The sequence below is a fragment of the Artibeus jamaicensis genome, unplaced genomic scaffold, assembly GCF_021234435.1.
Source record: "Artibeus jamaicensis isolate MK-2021 breed Jamaican fruit bat unplaced genomic scaffold, CSHL_Jam_final contig_601, whole genome shotgun sequence".
Taxonomy (NCBI): domain Eukaryota; kingdom Metazoa; phylum Chordata; class Mammalia; order Chiroptera; family Phyllostomidae; genus Artibeus; species Artibeus jamaicensis.
The window spans coordinates 1,196,579-1,213,434 of record NW_026521902.1 but is presented as its reverse complement, the minus strand read 5'-3'; the positions used below and the strand labels follow the sequence as shown (position 1 = coordinate 1,213,434).

At 47.5% G+C, this 16,856-nt stretch overlaps 1 protein-coding gene and 1 long non-coding RNA gene across 4 annotated transcripts in view; one reads left to right on the top strand and one right to left on the bottom strand.

Annotated features, from left to right (window-relative positions):
- Window positions 1-13,001, bottom strand: part of SORL1 (sortilin related receptor 1) — a 161,809-nt gene extending 148,808 nt beyond the window's left edge. For 2 of the 3 annotated variants that reach the window (XM_037131699.2, XM_053670662.1), the window contains exon 1: window positions 11,834-12,262. In XM_037131699.2, the coding sequence (XP_036987594.2) occupies window positions 11,834-12,109 (276 nt within the window). In that variant the 5' untranslated portion in view covers window positions 12,110-12,262. Of the gene's footprint in view, window positions 1-11,833; window positions 12,263-12,917 lie in introns of those variants that run through there. The other variant, XM_053670663.1, reaches the window with a different exon arrangement.
- On the top strand, window positions 12,964-14,279 carry LOC119039059 (uncharacterized). Its single transcript, XR_005080534.2, has 3 exons — window positions 12,964-13,049; window positions 13,479-13,572; window positions 13,765-14,279. It is a non-coding gene; the product is annotated as an uncharacterized LOC119039059 (long non-coding RNA).
- Window positions 14,280-16,856: the final 2,577 nt, after the last annotated feature.

Sequence of the window (16,856 nt, the reverse complement as noted above, 5' to 3'; positions counted from 1 at the left end):
CAATTCTTCACAGACTATTCCAAAAGATTCAAGAGGAGGGAAGCCTCCTGAACTCTTTCTATGAGGCCAGTGTCATCCTAATTCCAAAACCAGGTAAAGATACAACAAAGAAAGGATATTACAGGCCAATATCTCTGATGAACCTAGATGTTAAAACCCTCAACAAAATACTAGCAAATGAGATCCAGCAACATGCATTTCTAGAATTCCCACTTGACCATCCTACAATGATGACCATCATACAATGATGACCATCATACAATCATCATATAATGATCAAGTGGGATTTATTCCTGGGATGCAGGGGTGGTGCAGTATCTGCAAATCAATAAACATAGAACAATAAACACAATGCATAAACAAAATAAAGAACAAAAATCACAAGATTGTATCAATAGATACAAAAAAGTATCTGATAAATCCAACACTCATTTAAGATAGGAAGTTTTCTTTAAAGATTTTATTTATTTATTTCTTTATTTATTTTTAGAGAGAGGGGAAGGGAGAAAGAGAGGGAGAGATACATCAGTATGTGGTTGCTTCTCCTGCACCCCCTACTGGGGCCCTGGCCCACAACCCAGGCATGTGCCCTGACTGGGAATCAAACCAGCAACCCTTTGGTTCACGGGCCGGCATTCAATCCACTGAGCCACACCAGCCAGGGCTGATTTATGATAAAAACACTCAGCAAAATGAGAATAGAGGGAGAATACCTCAACATGATATAGGCCATATAGCAGAAACCTCCAACCAATGTTATACTCGATGGGCAAATCAGAAGCAAGACAAGGATGCCCGCTTTCACCACTCCTATTTAACACAGTATTGGAAGTCCTAGCCACAGCAATCAGACAAGAAGAAATAAAAGGCATCCAAATTGGAAAGGAGGAAGTAAAACTGTCATTATTTGCAGATGACATGATACTGTGTACATAGAAAACCCTACATTCTCCACCAAAAAACTACTCAACCTAGTAAGTGAATTTGGCAAAGTAGCGGGATAAAAAGTCAATATTCAGAAATCGATGGCATTTTCGTACTCCAACAATAAACTACCAGAAAGAAAAACAAAGAAAAAAATCCCATTTACTATAACAAAAATAAAATAAAATAATAAAAATAAAGTAAAATAAAATAAAATACCTAGGAATAAATTTAACCAAAGAGATAAACATCTGAACTCAGAAAACTACAGAACACTGAAGAAAGACATTGAGGAAGAAACAAATAAATAGGAGCATATACTTTATTCATGGACTGGAAGAATTAACATCATTAAATTATCCATACTATAGATTCAATGCAATCCCTATTAAAATACCAATGGCATATTTCACAGATTTAGAATAAATATTCCAAAAATTTATATGGAACCAAAAAAGACCCTGAGTAGCCTCAGCAATCTTGAGAAAGAAGAACAAAGTAGGAAAAATCACAATATGTGATTGCCAAGCTATACTACAAAACCAGAGTAATCAAAATAGTATGGTACTGGCATAAGAACAGACACATGGATGAATGGAATCGAATATATAGCCCAGAAATAAACTCATGTCTCTATGATCAATTAATATTTGACAAAGGGAGCAGGACCATACAATGGAGTGAAAATTGTCTCTTCAATAAATGGTGTTGGGAGAACTGTACTGGTATATGGAAAGAAAATGAAACTAGACCACCGATTTACACCATACAATGGAATAAACTTAAAATGAATAAAAGACTTAAATACAAGTTGTGACACCATAAAAATCATAGAGGAAAACATAGGCAGTAAAATTTTAGATATCTCACATAGCAATATTTTTCCCAATGTATCTTCTAGACCAAGGAAAAGGATCAAAGAAAAAATAAACAAATGGGACTACATCAAATTAAAAAGTTTCTGCACAGCTAAAGAAACCTTTATCAAAATAAAAAGGGAACCAACTATATGGGAGAACATATTTGCCAACAACACATTGGACAAGTGTTTAATCTCCAAAATATATAAAGAATTCTTATGACTCAACACAAGGAAGAAAATCAAGCCAATTAAAAAATAGGCAAAGGACCTGAATAGACGCTTCTGCAAGGAGGACACGCAGAGAGCCCACAGACATATGAAAGGGTGCTCCAGGATGGCAGTGTAGGCAGACATGGCTCGCACAACCACATCAAAATGAAATTATAGAACCATCCTCAGACCTCTCAGAAACAGAGTTGAGTGGTAGCCTGTCACTTACAGAATTACAGAAACCACATCCATCCAGACTCGTAGGAGGGGCAGAGATGCAAAACCGGCTGGTGGATAAAAAATTCAGGAGGGGTATCTTCAGAGTGAGGAGTCCCAGCCCCACACCAGGTCCCCCAGCCCAGGGTTCCAGAGCCAGGAAGATAAGTCCTGACAACTTCTGGCTGCAAAAACCATCAGGGATTGAGCTGGTGGACAAAACTTCTGGAGTCTCAAGCAGTTCCCCTTAAAGAACTCACACATGGACTCACCTACTCGGATTCACTCCCTCTGAGCTCCGGCATGGTATAGAAGCTTGGAGGGCACCAGTGGCATAAGGGAGAACCTGAAGTGGCTGACAACAAGGTGGGTGCTGGGGAATAGCCTTCTCCTAGACAGAAAGGCAGGCAGATGCCATTGTCCCTTTTCTGAGCCCTCCTCCCACAGAGCCGGCAGGCAGGTGCCATATCTGAGACTCCATCAACCTGTCTATTACTGTTTGCCCTGCCCTGGAGAATCCTGAGACTCGGTCCCACCCAACTTACTGGCCCACCCAAGCTGTTAACAGTGACTTTTCCGTACTAATGGCTGGTCCTTGCTCATGCTTCTCAACTTCCTAAATCCTCTCAAACAAGCAACAGCCAGCTTCACTGAGCCCCCAGCCCCTCTACCTCTTGCTAAGTGGCCCCAGGAAGGGCACTACCAGCACCCAGCTTAGACTCACAGTTTGGCTTTGCCTGGGAATCTCCAAGTGTAGCACAAGAAACAGTCATCTCAGATTGCTTTATAGCTCATGCAGGGTGGCCCTAGGCAGGACACAGGTGCAGGCTGACCTTGGCCTGCACCACCCAGGAAATCCAAGAGGCTATGCACCCAGTGGACAGCTACAGATCACTTATATGAGATCTTAAAAGCAGCAAGAGAAAAGCAGTTAGTTACCTACAGGGGAGTTCCCATCAGATGTTTAGCTGATTTCTCAAAAGAAACTTTGCAGGTTAGAAGGGATTGGCAAGAAATATTCAAAGTTATGAAAAGCAAGGACCTATAGCTAACATTGCTCTACCCAGCAAAGCTACTGTTTAAAATCAAAGGGCAGATAAAGAGTTTCCCAGACAAGAAAAAATTAAAAGAGTTCATCACCAAACCATTATTACATGAAATGTTAAAGGAATTTATTTAAGAAAAGGATTAAAACCATGAACAATAAAAAGGCAATACATATCTATCAACAAATAAATCTAAAAAACAAAATAAGCATACAAGCAGAACAGAGACAGAATCATGGATAAGGAGAGCATTTTGATAGTTCCCAGATGGGAAGGGGGTATGGGAGAATGGGTGAAGAGGTGAGGGGTTTAAGAAGTACAAATAGTTAGTTACAGAATAGCCATGGGGATATTAAGTACAGTGTAGGAAATGGAGTAGCCAAAGAACTTGTACGCATGACCCATGGACATGAAAAATGGTGTGAGGATTGCCTGAGGGAGTGAGGGGTACTGGGTGGAGGGGGGCATACGGGGAAAATCAGGACAACTATAATAGTGTTAACAATAACATAATTTTAAAAAATAGACCAAGAAAAAAGATGCTCAACATCACTAGCCATCAGAGAAATGTAAATAAAAATCACAATGAGGTATCACCTCACACCAGGCTCAATAGCCATCATTAATAAATCAACAAACAAGTGGAGAGAAGGGAACCCTAGTGCACTGTTGGTGGGAATGCAGACTGGTACCACCACTGTGGAAAATAATATGAAGTTTTCTCAAAAAGTTAAAAATGGAACTGCCTTTTGACCCAGCAATTCCACTGTGGGGAATATACCCTAAGAATCCTAGAACACCAGTTCAAAAAAATTTATGCACCCCTATGTTCATAGCAGCATTATTTTTAATAGCCAAGATCTGAAAATAGCCTAAGTGCCCATCAGTAGATGAGTGAATTAAAAAACTGTGGTACATTTACACAATGAAATACTACAGAGCAAAAGAAGGAACTCCTACCCTTTGCAGCAGCATGGATAGACCTGGAAAATATTGTGCTAAGTGAAATAAATCAGTCGGTAAAAGACAAATATCATGTGATCTCACTTTTAAGAGGAATCTAATAAACAAAATAAATTAGTGAGCAAACTGGAACCAGAGGCATGGAAATGTGGAATAGACTGACAGCTTGTAAGAGGGGAGGGTGGAGGTGGGGGTTGAAGTTGAACCCTTAGGTTCTTTCCTAAGAAGGTGAAGGGATTAGTTGAAAAACATAAACAAACATACAGGAACACAGACAAAGGTGTGGGGACTGACTATGGAAGTGGGGGGTGAGCTAAGTGGAGGGCCTTGAAGTGGGGAAAGGTGGGGTAACTGTAATACCATAAATGATAAAACATTAAAAAGAAATAAATAAAAAGTAAAGATTGAAGACCTTATTCTTTTAAAAAATATATATTTCATTGATTGTGCTATTATAGTTGTCCCATTTTATTCTTGTAGTAACCCATCACCAGCAGCAACAACACACCTTGCCAAATTTAGCAAACCCCCTGCCTAGTTAATTACAGGACCTTTTTTAAACGACTCACTGAGAAAACTTCAGGGGACTAAATAGATATAGATGAACTAAGTTACAGGTACAGAGTCTCATGTTACTCAATTAATTGAGCACAGGCCTAACACATTTCCAGTCTTTCTCAAACACCCGTGAACTTTCACAGGCCACTCGTCCACCCACACTGTGTCACCACGCCCTACCACCAGCAGGCGCCTGGCCTGGGAAACTCAGCCGCGGCACTCATCTTTCTTACCAGGACTCGGGGGGGGGGGGGGGGGTCTGTAGAACTGTCATTCATGCACCTCTGGGCTAACAGAGAAAGAGGGTCCTTACCTCCCTGGCTCACCTCACGGGCCACAGCTGCGTCTCCCCAGTGACAGTCCCTAAACCAGCCCCTCACCCCCAACCCGAGATGGCTTTTAACCCAGACCCTCCAAGCTCAAGCAGACTGTCCCAGCTTACCCAATCCCTTCTGGGCAAAATAGAATGGATCTCATCTCAGCACCAACTGACATATCAATGAAAATCTCACTTCAGGACCCACTTATGGGCTCAAACGCACAGTTGTTTCACACAAGAATCACCCTACCCATCTGGCCTGCCCCTGAGTCACAGTTATTTAGTGGAAGTGGGTTTCTACTCCACAGGCTGGTCTCTGTCCCCCCAAAATAACGCAAAGGTGGTTCCTCTCTTCATTTAAACAACAATGGAGAGGGATCAGAAACAGGCCCCTACACAGCAGGAGCCGCACCTGATACACAGACATCTCTACACTGCTTGTTTGCCACTCAGATTTGGGATGATACCACAGCAGCCTGCCTTCCTGAGAATGCATAGCTGTATTTTCAATCTAATTCAAGGGCTGGAGATAAATCATCGTGAAGGGGCCCGATCTTCCTAGCAAACAGCCTGCAGCAGCAGCAACGGCATGCTGAGTCCCAGGGCAGGCAGGAAGGGGGGGTCCCTTGAAGGGACAAAGACCACAAGCCAGCACTGCTCATCTTCATACCCGCCCACGGGGTTACAGAAATGAAAGACAGACCCAGCTACATGGAGGCGAGGCAACAAGAGCACAGGAGGCACAGGGCAGGGTGGGGAGATGGCCCCACTGTTAAAGCACATATGTTTACATCTTTCTCTGCGGAACAGACTGGCAGGTCTGCCCAGCACCTCAGCCCAGCACCTCAGCAAACACAGTACAAGGGGGCTCAGAAGGGAAGGCCCAGAGGTCAGCCTTCATCACCAAGTCGCGGATGGGAGGAAGCAGCTGCGCAGAGGCCCCCCAGAGGTGAACCTTGCCCCTGGTGTCACCCACAGTCCCTGCATCCCTGCCCAGGAAAGAAAGGCCAGTGACTCCCGCTACTGAGCTCGGCAGTCAGCAGCCACCAACACCGGGGGTTTAGACTATAGCCCTCGACTCGTTTTCCTGCCATTTGTGGTGAAAACAAATGCAGTTCTCTGCAAGGAAGCTCAGCTCCTCAGTGATGCAGAGGTTGCTACCGCTGAGGAGAGGACCGCCCACGCCCCGCACAAGCTGGCAGTCCAGTGCACTAGACCAGAGCCGGATGTGCATATTTTGACTTACATTTAAACTGATTAAAATGAAATGAAATAAATTCAGTTTTACAGTCATAGCAGCCACATTTCAAGTGCTCAATCGCCGTATGTTGCTGGAGGACACACTGGACAGCACAGATACAGAATGTCTGCATCATCGCAGTCTGTTCAGGAGCCCTGACCGGGTAGCTCAACTGCTTGGAGCATCACCCTGACATGCCAGGGCTGCGGGTTTGATCCCCAGTCGGGGCACATATGAGAATCAACCAATAAGAGTAAGTAAGTGGAACACCAAATTGACATCTCTCGCTCACTCTCTCTCTCCCCTTTCCTCTCTCTAAAATCAATAGATTAAAGTAAAAAAGAAAGATCTATCAAAGAGCACTACATTACATCTGTCACTAGGCCAGGAAGATAGGATCTCCCAGCTCCTGGCTGATAGCAGTGATATGATCGTGGATGTTATGATAGTTATTAACAATTAATTCCCCAGCAGGTAACAGAATTTGTTCTGTTTATCTATTCAGAATTCTACTTATCTATTGCCATTGTGATTGCTATAAAGTCCTATTTTTAATGGAACCCACCCCAAAACACACAAAGCATCCCCCATGTTAGAATTAAAAAACTGAGGGTTTCACAACAGAATGAAAGCCACATCTGGACCCTGAGCAGCAGCGCATCTGCTCGCTCTGATGGGCAGCATCACCAGCACCCAGCTCCCCCCACGCTGGAAGCCTGCTCATGCCACTTCTCTGAAGGACTGAGGTTTACAGCTCAATAAAGCTGTAAATTAGGTCAAAATTAACTGCAGCTCCTTTCAAACTGAGGAAAGTTGATCTGTGTGTCTCCCTGGCTGGACCAAGTGTGCCCTGTGCGGACAGATGCCCTGGCACACCAAGAGGACGGGTCAGGCAGGCTTGTGGCCCAGGCCACCGCTGGGCAAGAAAACACAAGTCCTCAGATATTCAAACCATACTGGAGTGAGCTCTCTGTAGTTTCCACAGCTAAAGCTAAAAAGAGTGAGAAAAAGTCAGTATAATACCTTAGCTTTATTGTATTCTTATGTTGTCAATTATCTGAATCTGACTTATCAAAATTTCTAAACCTCATACTGGCTTTTGTTTATGCCAGCCATTTCACATATCAGTTACTCAAAAATGCTAATTCACTTTAATATTTGCCTAAGCAAAATTTAACTAAAAAGTAAAGTGATGTTTTTTAAAAAAAGACTAAATGACTACATAGCAAAGGCAACAAGCTTACATTTTGGGCTGCCTGCTCTGCGGACTATGAAAATGGTCCTGAGCGGGCAGCGCAAGGCTGGCGGCACCTGCCTGACCTGGGAGGAAGTGATGACAGTGCAAAGATGGCTGTCATCTCTAAGGAGAGACAGACCAAAATATGACATTGAAATGCTCCAACGGCATGTTTGTTTGTTTGTTTGTTTGAGGATGTTAGTTGCTGTTTGGATCTCCTTCCTGGATCCCAGGTATCAAAGCAATTTATTAAGCATAACATTAACTTCATTTCACAGTCTATAAAGAAAACATTCTTGAAAAGAGCACAAATTAAAATCAAATCCATGATCTCTAAATCAGATGTTCTCCAAGCCTGGCCTCCACATGTCTAGAGAACTGCTCTCCAGAATGGCTTTTCACTTCACCAGTTCAATCACACCTGTCCCTGTCCCCTTTGCTCCCATTCTTGCCCATCCTAAAGCCTCCACCCAGAATGCCCCAAGACAAACAGGTTTTTAATGAGCTAAATAGTGGCCAGAGGCTGAGCTGCATACAATAAGGAGAGATGCCAAGTGGAACCAGGAAGTTTTTCAAGGTCACATCCCTTATCACGCCAATCCAACAGGCCAAGCAATTGTTCACCTCCTTAGAAGCCAACTTGAAACAGCAAATACTTTGCCTTCTCATCTGTTGCAAGCATATGGGTCAAACATCCTAACTGTAGAACCAACGAACCAATTCTTTCCCAGGCAATTGTATCATGCAAGAATCTACTCCAAAGAGATCTAAAGCAAAACACTATGCAACCCCCAAAAAAGGCTCTTTGTCCCAGGAACTTGCACTGTAACAGACACTTGGATTTCAGTCTCGAGCCAGGACACTGAATACTCCCTGGTCTCTACAAAGCAGGAATTACAGAGAGAGATCATCAGAAGGAAAATAAACCTGTAAATCCTGTTAGGCTTTTTGCTTCATTCCGAAGGATTTTCCCCCCAAACAACACATTACCAATACCACGAGAGCCCGAAAAGGGAGGGTGCTGCACACCAGAATCTGAGCTGCTGGTTCAGAATGGCCCCAGGGTGGCCCCGGGGGCCAGGGCCCCACTGGCCACCAACCTCACGACCATTGAGCCAACCCACTTTGCTTTCCATTTGACTCTCCTCCAAAGCACTTTGCTAGACCTGGGATGTACTTCCAGGTGCGCAGTAGGCCCACAGATATCCCCAATGGCACTCCTACACGGAAAGAAGTGAAAGACTTGATCCATGCCTTCAAGGAGCAAACAAGGAGATGAGCAGCGAAACAAGCATAATATAAGGCAGGGAATGCTGCATCTGAGCTCAAAAGAATGCCTCCCACTAGAGGCTGGGAACCTTAGAAAGTACCCTCTGAACGTTGAAAAAGGAAAGAGGGGGAGACAAGCAGAGAGAAAAGCAAGCATGACAGTTCTGCCATCCTGGAGCAGATATAAGATCAGGGAGAAATTCAGTGTGTCAAGGATTATGGAGTCCCCTTCTTGGACTTGGCCTTTGTAAGAAGGGACTCAATTCCACATGTCAGCAGAGCCAGAGAAAAAGTGACTCCAACACAGAGCTTTCTCTAATGCAGGGCGTCCCTGCAAAAAAAAAGCCCTCCTTGCTCCTCTCCCGGAAGCTGGTAGCCTTCGTGTCACTCCTAGGGCTCCTGCATTCAGGCGGCTTCTGCTTCCAGCCTTAATCTGTGCATCCTCAACTTATCTGGAGCTCAGAGGGCAAGAAACTATGAAGTACTGCAGCCCACCGACCCCTTCTCACTCCATCCCCATGCCCTCCCAGATCACACAGCCCGCTAAGATCCCACCACAGAGTTGTGAAGAGTTTGCTGTACCCAGGTACCTGCTCCCGTTCAGTGGTCACATGCCTGTATTTGAGCCTGCTTTATCTCCTTCTTAAATTTTAAGTCTTCTGAAAGCAGAGATGAAATATCCCACACCCCCACCCTCACCCCCATCTCTATATAGAACCACTCTCATTCAAGCAACACTATGGAAAAACACTGAAATTTCACAGGTTTAAAAGTTAAAAGGAGGGAGTATAAAGTGGAAATTGGCTATAGTCAGAAGCAGGGTGGCCATATAATTTGTAGGCCACATCTAGACACTTACAAGAGTAAAGGCAGCACTTTTCATCACCAGCAGGGACAACTTATAAACCAGGTCTGTCCCAGGGAGAACAGGCAAAGGGTCAGTCACCCTTGCTAGAAAGGTCATTCCAACTGGATGTGAATACCCAGAGCTCCCCAGGGGTTAGGCCAAGCCTGTCCAGTCACTGGGGCCAGGCCCTGCAGGAAGTTCTTCCTTCTGTCTAAAGCCATTCCTTAAAGACTCAAATACCACTTTCATTAACCCCAAGGCAATAGAGAACAATGGCATAAAAAGGCAGCCTCAGAGGGGAAAAAAAAACCCACCTGTGTCCTCACTTTCGGTAGGAATCCCTCATTATTTGTTGGACTGCTAGTCCTCACTCCTGCAACTGAACCAAACTCAACCTGGCTGGAACATAAAAGCTGAGGGTTTTGAAGTCACTGCCAAGAACACAATTGTTCAACTTGCCCCTAGAAGATTTCACAAGCCAAATCCAAAGAAGCAATGGCGTCTGTGTGTGCACTGTGAGTCTAGGGAGCTCTTCTGGAGCCCTGGAAGGGACTGTTTCCCACCCCGCCCCACTCAGAGCCCCTGGTGCGCTGATTCAAGGCCATGGCAGAGCTGGGCTGACTGCAAAGCCTCAAGGAACCAGGAGCCTCTCTCCTCCCTCCCCCTCCTCGGATTCTCTCCTTAAGGCCACGCACCTTGCTGACTCCAACAATACATGTACACAAGAGTTTCAGATGGGGATGGGGAGGAGAACGAGGACCTGCAGGGTCTGTACCAGGGAACACAGGGAAAGGAGCAGTCAGGCCCCAGCAGCCCGTACCCACTGGTAGACACTCATCCCTACGGGTTGATGGCCAATGGAAAACAAATGCTCCTACCCACTCACCATCCCTCCCCCATGTATAGCCATACACACACGTATACATGTTAAAATGAAGTATTTAAGAAGCATTGTATAAAGACAGGGCAACTGTTTAATCCCCGAAGGTGGCTAAACAATGCAGATACAACGTTAAAGAGCAGGCAGCCCCACCCCATGTGCCCTTGGGCTAGTCACTTCACCTTGCCTGGCTTGGGTTTGTCATTGACAACAGGACACAACAGAGTTGACCAATGCCACTGCAATAAAGGTAAAAACATGACACAAGGGGGTGAGATGATTTGTAAGGTTCCTCCTGGCTCCCAGGGTTGAATGTTTAACTCTACCTATTTCCTGAAGAAATAGCTAAAGAAATATCAGTGAAGAGAGGCAAAACTTTTCACTTCTAACCTTTTAATTTCTATTTTAAAGGAAAACATTTGACCACAGAAGTCATGCTGCCTCCACCAGCCTCACTTTCTCTCTCCCACTGACCTTCTGGTCTGGCTGATGTTGTCTGAGCTGCAGGCCTGGGACTCTCACGGACCAGGAGCACAGACAAATCACTGTCCCCATTGCTGACACTAACCCACACACCCGGTGTGTAATTTCTACCAGTGAGACTGGCCATAAAAGTGAAATTCGTGTTATTCATGATCTAATAAACCCATTGCCTCGATAGAAATATATCACTGAAAAATGCCCAACAGAGTCTTGCAGTCTTTCAAATCATGAGGGATATTTCTATCCAAAATAATATCTATATCTCGAAGGGGAAGTGGAATGGATTAGAACCTTATACACGCACACAGTCCTCCTGACTATATCTGGATGTCAAGATTTCCAGTTTGCTCCCCTAACTGTGGTAAAAAAAAATGGTAGGCATGTAACCCTCTCATCTTACTGTTCTGGGTCCACTGCAGGGTGCTCGCCTCCACCGCCCACTGAAGATACACCAAGGCAGGCCCATTTTTCATCCCATGTGAAATGAAGCTGCGTGTCCCCCCGCCCCACACTTACCGTAAAACTACATGGGTCAGCACTCACCCTGGGGAAATAGGCACTGCACCCCGCGAATTACCTGATACGTGTTTGCTACAACCGACAAGGAAAGATGAATGCGATTCAACTGCTGACGGTTGAACTCATGCGGGAGAAAGAACACAAATGCAAGCCAGTGAGTCCCCAGTAGCCTGCACCTAGTGGCTACTGCGAAGGATGGATGCGGGGTGAGGAACTGCAGGGAGAGGAAAGGGCTGCCAGGCAGGTTGCAAAGCACTCACCTGTCCGTACACCTTGATGGGCTCCGGCTGCAGAGCCGCGCTCCGTTTGCTCCGGGGAGGCTTTTCGCCTCCCCCCCGGGTGTCCCGGCGCGCCCACAGCAGCCGCTCCCGCAGGTCGCCCTGAACCACGCGGAAGCCTCGGTCCTGGGGCAAGGGAGCGCTGCCGCCGTGCAGCGTCTGCGTCCGGACCTCGCCGAGAGCCCCAGGCGGCAGCAGCGCGACCAGGGTGAGTAGGAAGGGGAGTCGAGGCTCCCTCCTGCTGCTCCGCGTCGCCATGTTCGAACTAACGCTACGACAGGTGGCGCCGCCGCCAGGAGAGAATGCGCAGCGCGAGGCCGGGGGAGCCGCGGGGCAGGGCCGCGCGGCGCTGCCCGGGCTTCCAGTGTCTGCGCCCCTCCCCACGGTCCCGCCGAGTCCGCCGCCACCACCCCCACCCCCGGGCCCGCCGTCACGTGGGAGGCCCGCAGCCGCGTCCCCTTGGCGCACTTTCTCTGCTCCAGTGCCTAGGCGGCGACTCCACCCCCCCCCCCGCGGAGGGATGGGGAAGTCAAGGCGAGGCGTGCACGCGAGGGTACGTCCCCTCCGCGCTGCTGGCACACCTAGCCGAGCACCCTGCAGCAGTCGAGAGTTGTGTTGGGCGTGCCGGGCGCCTCTGGGTTTATTTGCCACCAACGGTGTTTGGTGTCGAGGTTGTCCTGAACTGAGACCGGTCTCCTTTCGTATTGCACTCCCCTGTCCCTCCTCGAAACCACCACCTAGCTACGACCGCCACTGCCCCCGGCCACACCCCCACGCGAAGAAAGAGGCATGGCCAAAGAAAAGTAGCTCAGAGAACACTGATCGCACTTTGGAGTCCCGATGAAGCTGCCCCCATTGTGAAACTCGGAGTGTGAACTACTCAGGGCCCCACAACCTGAAGGGGCCACAGCCATACCGGGGCTTCTGCCCAGTGGCAACTCGGGATCCCTCCAGGGTGGGCAAGCGCAGGGCCACTCCACCTCAGCAGCAGATGTGTGCATACAAACGCCAATACCTTCGGCAGGCAGCCACCAGTGCTGCAAGTCTTTCACCCCAGGGTTCTTACCTGGAGGCAAGAAGGGGCAGACTCCCGGAGAGTGGAGAGGACACACTTGAACCCGGAATTCTATTGGAAGGGCCAGAACTTCTGAACAATGGGAGAGAGAACTTCGCTTTCAGCTGCTGAGGCACAGCCAAGGTAAATACTTTATGCAGGGTTGTGGGCGCAGCCAAGGCCTATCCACTGTGGTCTCCTGTGTTTAGTTTTGTGCTTCCCTGTGCTCTGGACTCCACCCTGGGTTTTGATAAGGCGAAGGTGAGTGGAGCAGGACTGAGGGAGAGAACACTTCTAAAGTTACATGCAAGCCCTTGGTTCAAAGGAAGGGGGCCATGGTCAGCCCAAATGCTCCTCATCCTCAATAAACCGCAGTAGCTTGAGTCCTGCCTCTTCTCTCTCATTCCCCAGTCAGCTGAGCAGAGCTGCCTTCCCTACCTAGCACCATCAGCGGAAGCCTGCCTTTCCTCACCTCCCTAAATCCTACCACTCTCCCTGGTGCCAGACTTCTTGGGGACCTGGCCTCAGGTCCTGGGGTCCCAACCACCTCCCTCCTCTGATTTTCTTCCCCAGTTTTTCTATCCATCTCAGCATAATCTCAGAACCACTCCAGGAAAACTGCTTATCCTTTGGGGAAGCTGATGAACCGATACAGGATAATGAGAAGGTAGGAGAATTCCTTGGCTAGTAAAATAGGGAAACTGAGGCAGAGAGCTGAACGCACTGTCTGAGCAATTTACAGCCAGGTGCAGGTGGGCACCAGTGGGGAAGCTCCCAGTCCCTGGCAGGGGGCAAAACTGGGAAAACAAGGACCTCACTTCCAGGGTAACCTCTCCTCCCCTGGCCTTCCTCCCTCGAGACAACACCCAGGCCTCAGTTGAATTTCAGCTACAGGCCCAGAAAAGCAGCAAAACCAGGTGGGCAACACCAGGACCAACTGAAATGACTGAAGACCCCTGCCCTGTCACTGACCAATGAGCAGAGACCATGAGCCTGAAAGACTCATGGAGAACTGATGCATATTGGATGCACCTGGAGAACTGATGCATATTGGGCTGGCTGAGACCACCCCTAAGATTCCTGCCAGCCAGCCAGAGATGAGAAGCTTTAAGACAAAGGGCCCAGCACACTCAAGCACGCTCTCCTTTGTGGAGTAGCCTGAGCCATTCCTGCCTTCTTCCTGCACTTCCTTCTTCACAGGCACACGTCTCCTGAACTCTAAGGCAATGGGCAGCGGCAACTGGTCCCAAGCTGATCCCCTGAAACTGTCCCCTTTTCTCTGACTTCCCAGTGAGCCATGGCAGCCCAGGCTGGGCTCCCCTATTGCTTCTACGCTAAACTTTTTCTTGGTTCACTGCCCCCAGCTTTAATAAATGTTTCCTCATAGTCACCTGGGCTTGTGTTGTGAAATCTTTCCTACACAAAGCCAAGAACCTGCCGCACAGGACAGCTGGTCCCAGGGGGACCCACTCAGGGCAAGATTCCTGTCCAGTAACAGAACCACTGCCAGCTCGTCCCCATCTAGTCCAGGGCCGTGTTGTCATATTACCTTACCTGTGGCCTTCCAAGACCAGCAGCAATGACACTGGTCAGTACCCACCATGTAACCCCAAAGGAAAATGAGAGGAACGTGGGCATTGCCAGAATACCCTGTAGCTAATTCAATTATTGTTTCTTTCAACATATATTTAATGAGAACCTTCTGTACAAAAGCAAGTGTCAGAGTCCTGAAGAAAACACGTGTCCCTGAACTGTGGATTTGAAGACAGGTGCTACTTTGCCCACACAGATGGCTGACAGGTTCAGAGGGCAATGTACAGGGAAGGATTAGTAGGGCAGGGCCAGCTTCTTGCTGGTTTTGATGTTGTTTTGCAACTTGGATGCTGGACAATTGGCAAGAATGCCTAAACATGGTTAACTCACCCCCTAAAGCCCTCCCCGGTAATCACTGTCTGTACTCCAAGTCGTTCTCTGGTGGAAAACCTGCCAGCCCCAGGACCTTGCCTGCCTTACATCCATGTGGTATGGTGGAAAGCACTCTGAACTTTGTATCAGAAGGTCTACTATCTAACTTTGGGGACTTGGCCAAACAACCTCTCTGAATTTCAGGTTGTTTCATCTGCAAATTAAGAATCTTAATCCCTACCTATCACACAGAATTACTGAGAATATCAGATGAAAAGATGCACATAAACTTAAATCACTGCAAATTGTGAAGTCCCCACAGAGGAGTACTATATGTAGGTGGCATTGGAGACATGAGTTCTAGTCATGGCTTTGCAACCAATTTACTGTGAGAATTTTGTCCTGGTTAGCTCTGGGCATTGGTTTCTTCCTATGTGAAACAAAAGAGACCTTGCAGCATTGATTGTTCCTCATACCTTCCAGGACCCCCTCTGAGGCAGGAGACAGTAGCAGCCACAGAAGAGGCTCCCAAGACAAGGGACAGAATTGAATTGTGCAATTGAGCAAGGAGTTCCTCCTAGCCTCAAAACCGGATCTGGGGTATAAACAAGCCTCCACTTCCTCAGAAATGACATCAGGTTGGTATGGGAATGAAGACAGACAGAAGGCAGCACAGTGTCCCCCTCCACACTGCACCCCCACCCCATGGCCCTGCTTTTGGTGCTAGAAAACATTATGAGGAAATTGGCAGCCATAGGGACTTAACGCCAGACTCACAGCCGTGTGTAAAAAGCCCAGCCTGTGGTCAGACTACCAACTGCCCTCCCCGTCCTTCTGCCCATCCTAGGCCTTTCTGAGCTCGAGCTGAAGCAGAGCTATGGGAAAACTGCCCAGCGGACAGTGTTCTACACCTTTATCCAGGTGGAGTCATGTTTAAAACAACAAGACCAGCCATGAAGACAAAGGGGAAAAACCCCAAAAGCCTAACTGGACTTCCTTCTGTTCTCACTCCTCTGGTGGCCTTCTCAAGTGGTGGCACCTGTCCTCTCACTCTCCCACGGGCCCTGGCCTGACAACTGCTGTTCATCCTTCAGGTTCCGAGGCCTCCTTGTCCACCTAGCCCAGCTTACATCCCTGCCTGTGAGGCTCCAAGTCCCACTGATGCCTGCTCATCATTTTACTTATTTAACCTCATCTTCCTCTTGAGCTAGAAGCAGCAGGAGGACAACACCAGGATTCTCTTATCCCACATCTACGTTCCCAGTGCCCAGCACAGTCCTGGCACATGGCGGGTGCGCAGTGACATGTACAGAATGCCTGGCTATGAGTAATGGGGTGGGGTTACACCCCCATTTGCTCGTGGTGGGGTTTGGGGAGTGGTTAGGGGGCCAAAGTAGTTGAATTTCAGAACTTTCCTTACCACCATCTGCCCCACTCCTTTCAAAGATGGACTGTGAGTCATAACCAGATATCTGAGTCTCTGAAGCAGAAAAGGGACCTTCCAACTTTGAACAGGTGAACTTTATTCCCTCTCCCACATCACTTTAGTCAGGCAACTCCCATTCATCTCACCAGTTAGGGTGAGATAGAAAGGCCATCCTGCAAAAAAAAAAGGAACAGCTGTTTCACCTTGACCGAGTGGCTCAGTTGGTTGGAGCATTATCCCCTACACTGAAAGGTTGCAGATTCGATTCCCGGTCAGGGCACAACGGTTGTGGGTTCCATCCCCGTTCCAGGAGCACACAGGGGACAACCGATTGATGTTTCCCCCTCTCTCTCTCTCTCTCTCTCTCCCCCATGTCCCTCCCTCCCTCTCCACTGCCCTCCCCACCTTCTCTGTCCAAAATTAAATGACATAGCCTCGGATGAAGATTTTTTTAAAAGAAAGAAAGAAATAGCTTTCTCCTGATGTTGCCAAAAGTTCCTTTAGTTAAGGCAAAGTCCAGGATAATATATGAAGTTGAAAATACATATGCACCAAGAATGTAGAATAAGTAATTTATAATCTCACTCTTGAATTCAAAGAGGAGGTTCTGGAAATAGTAG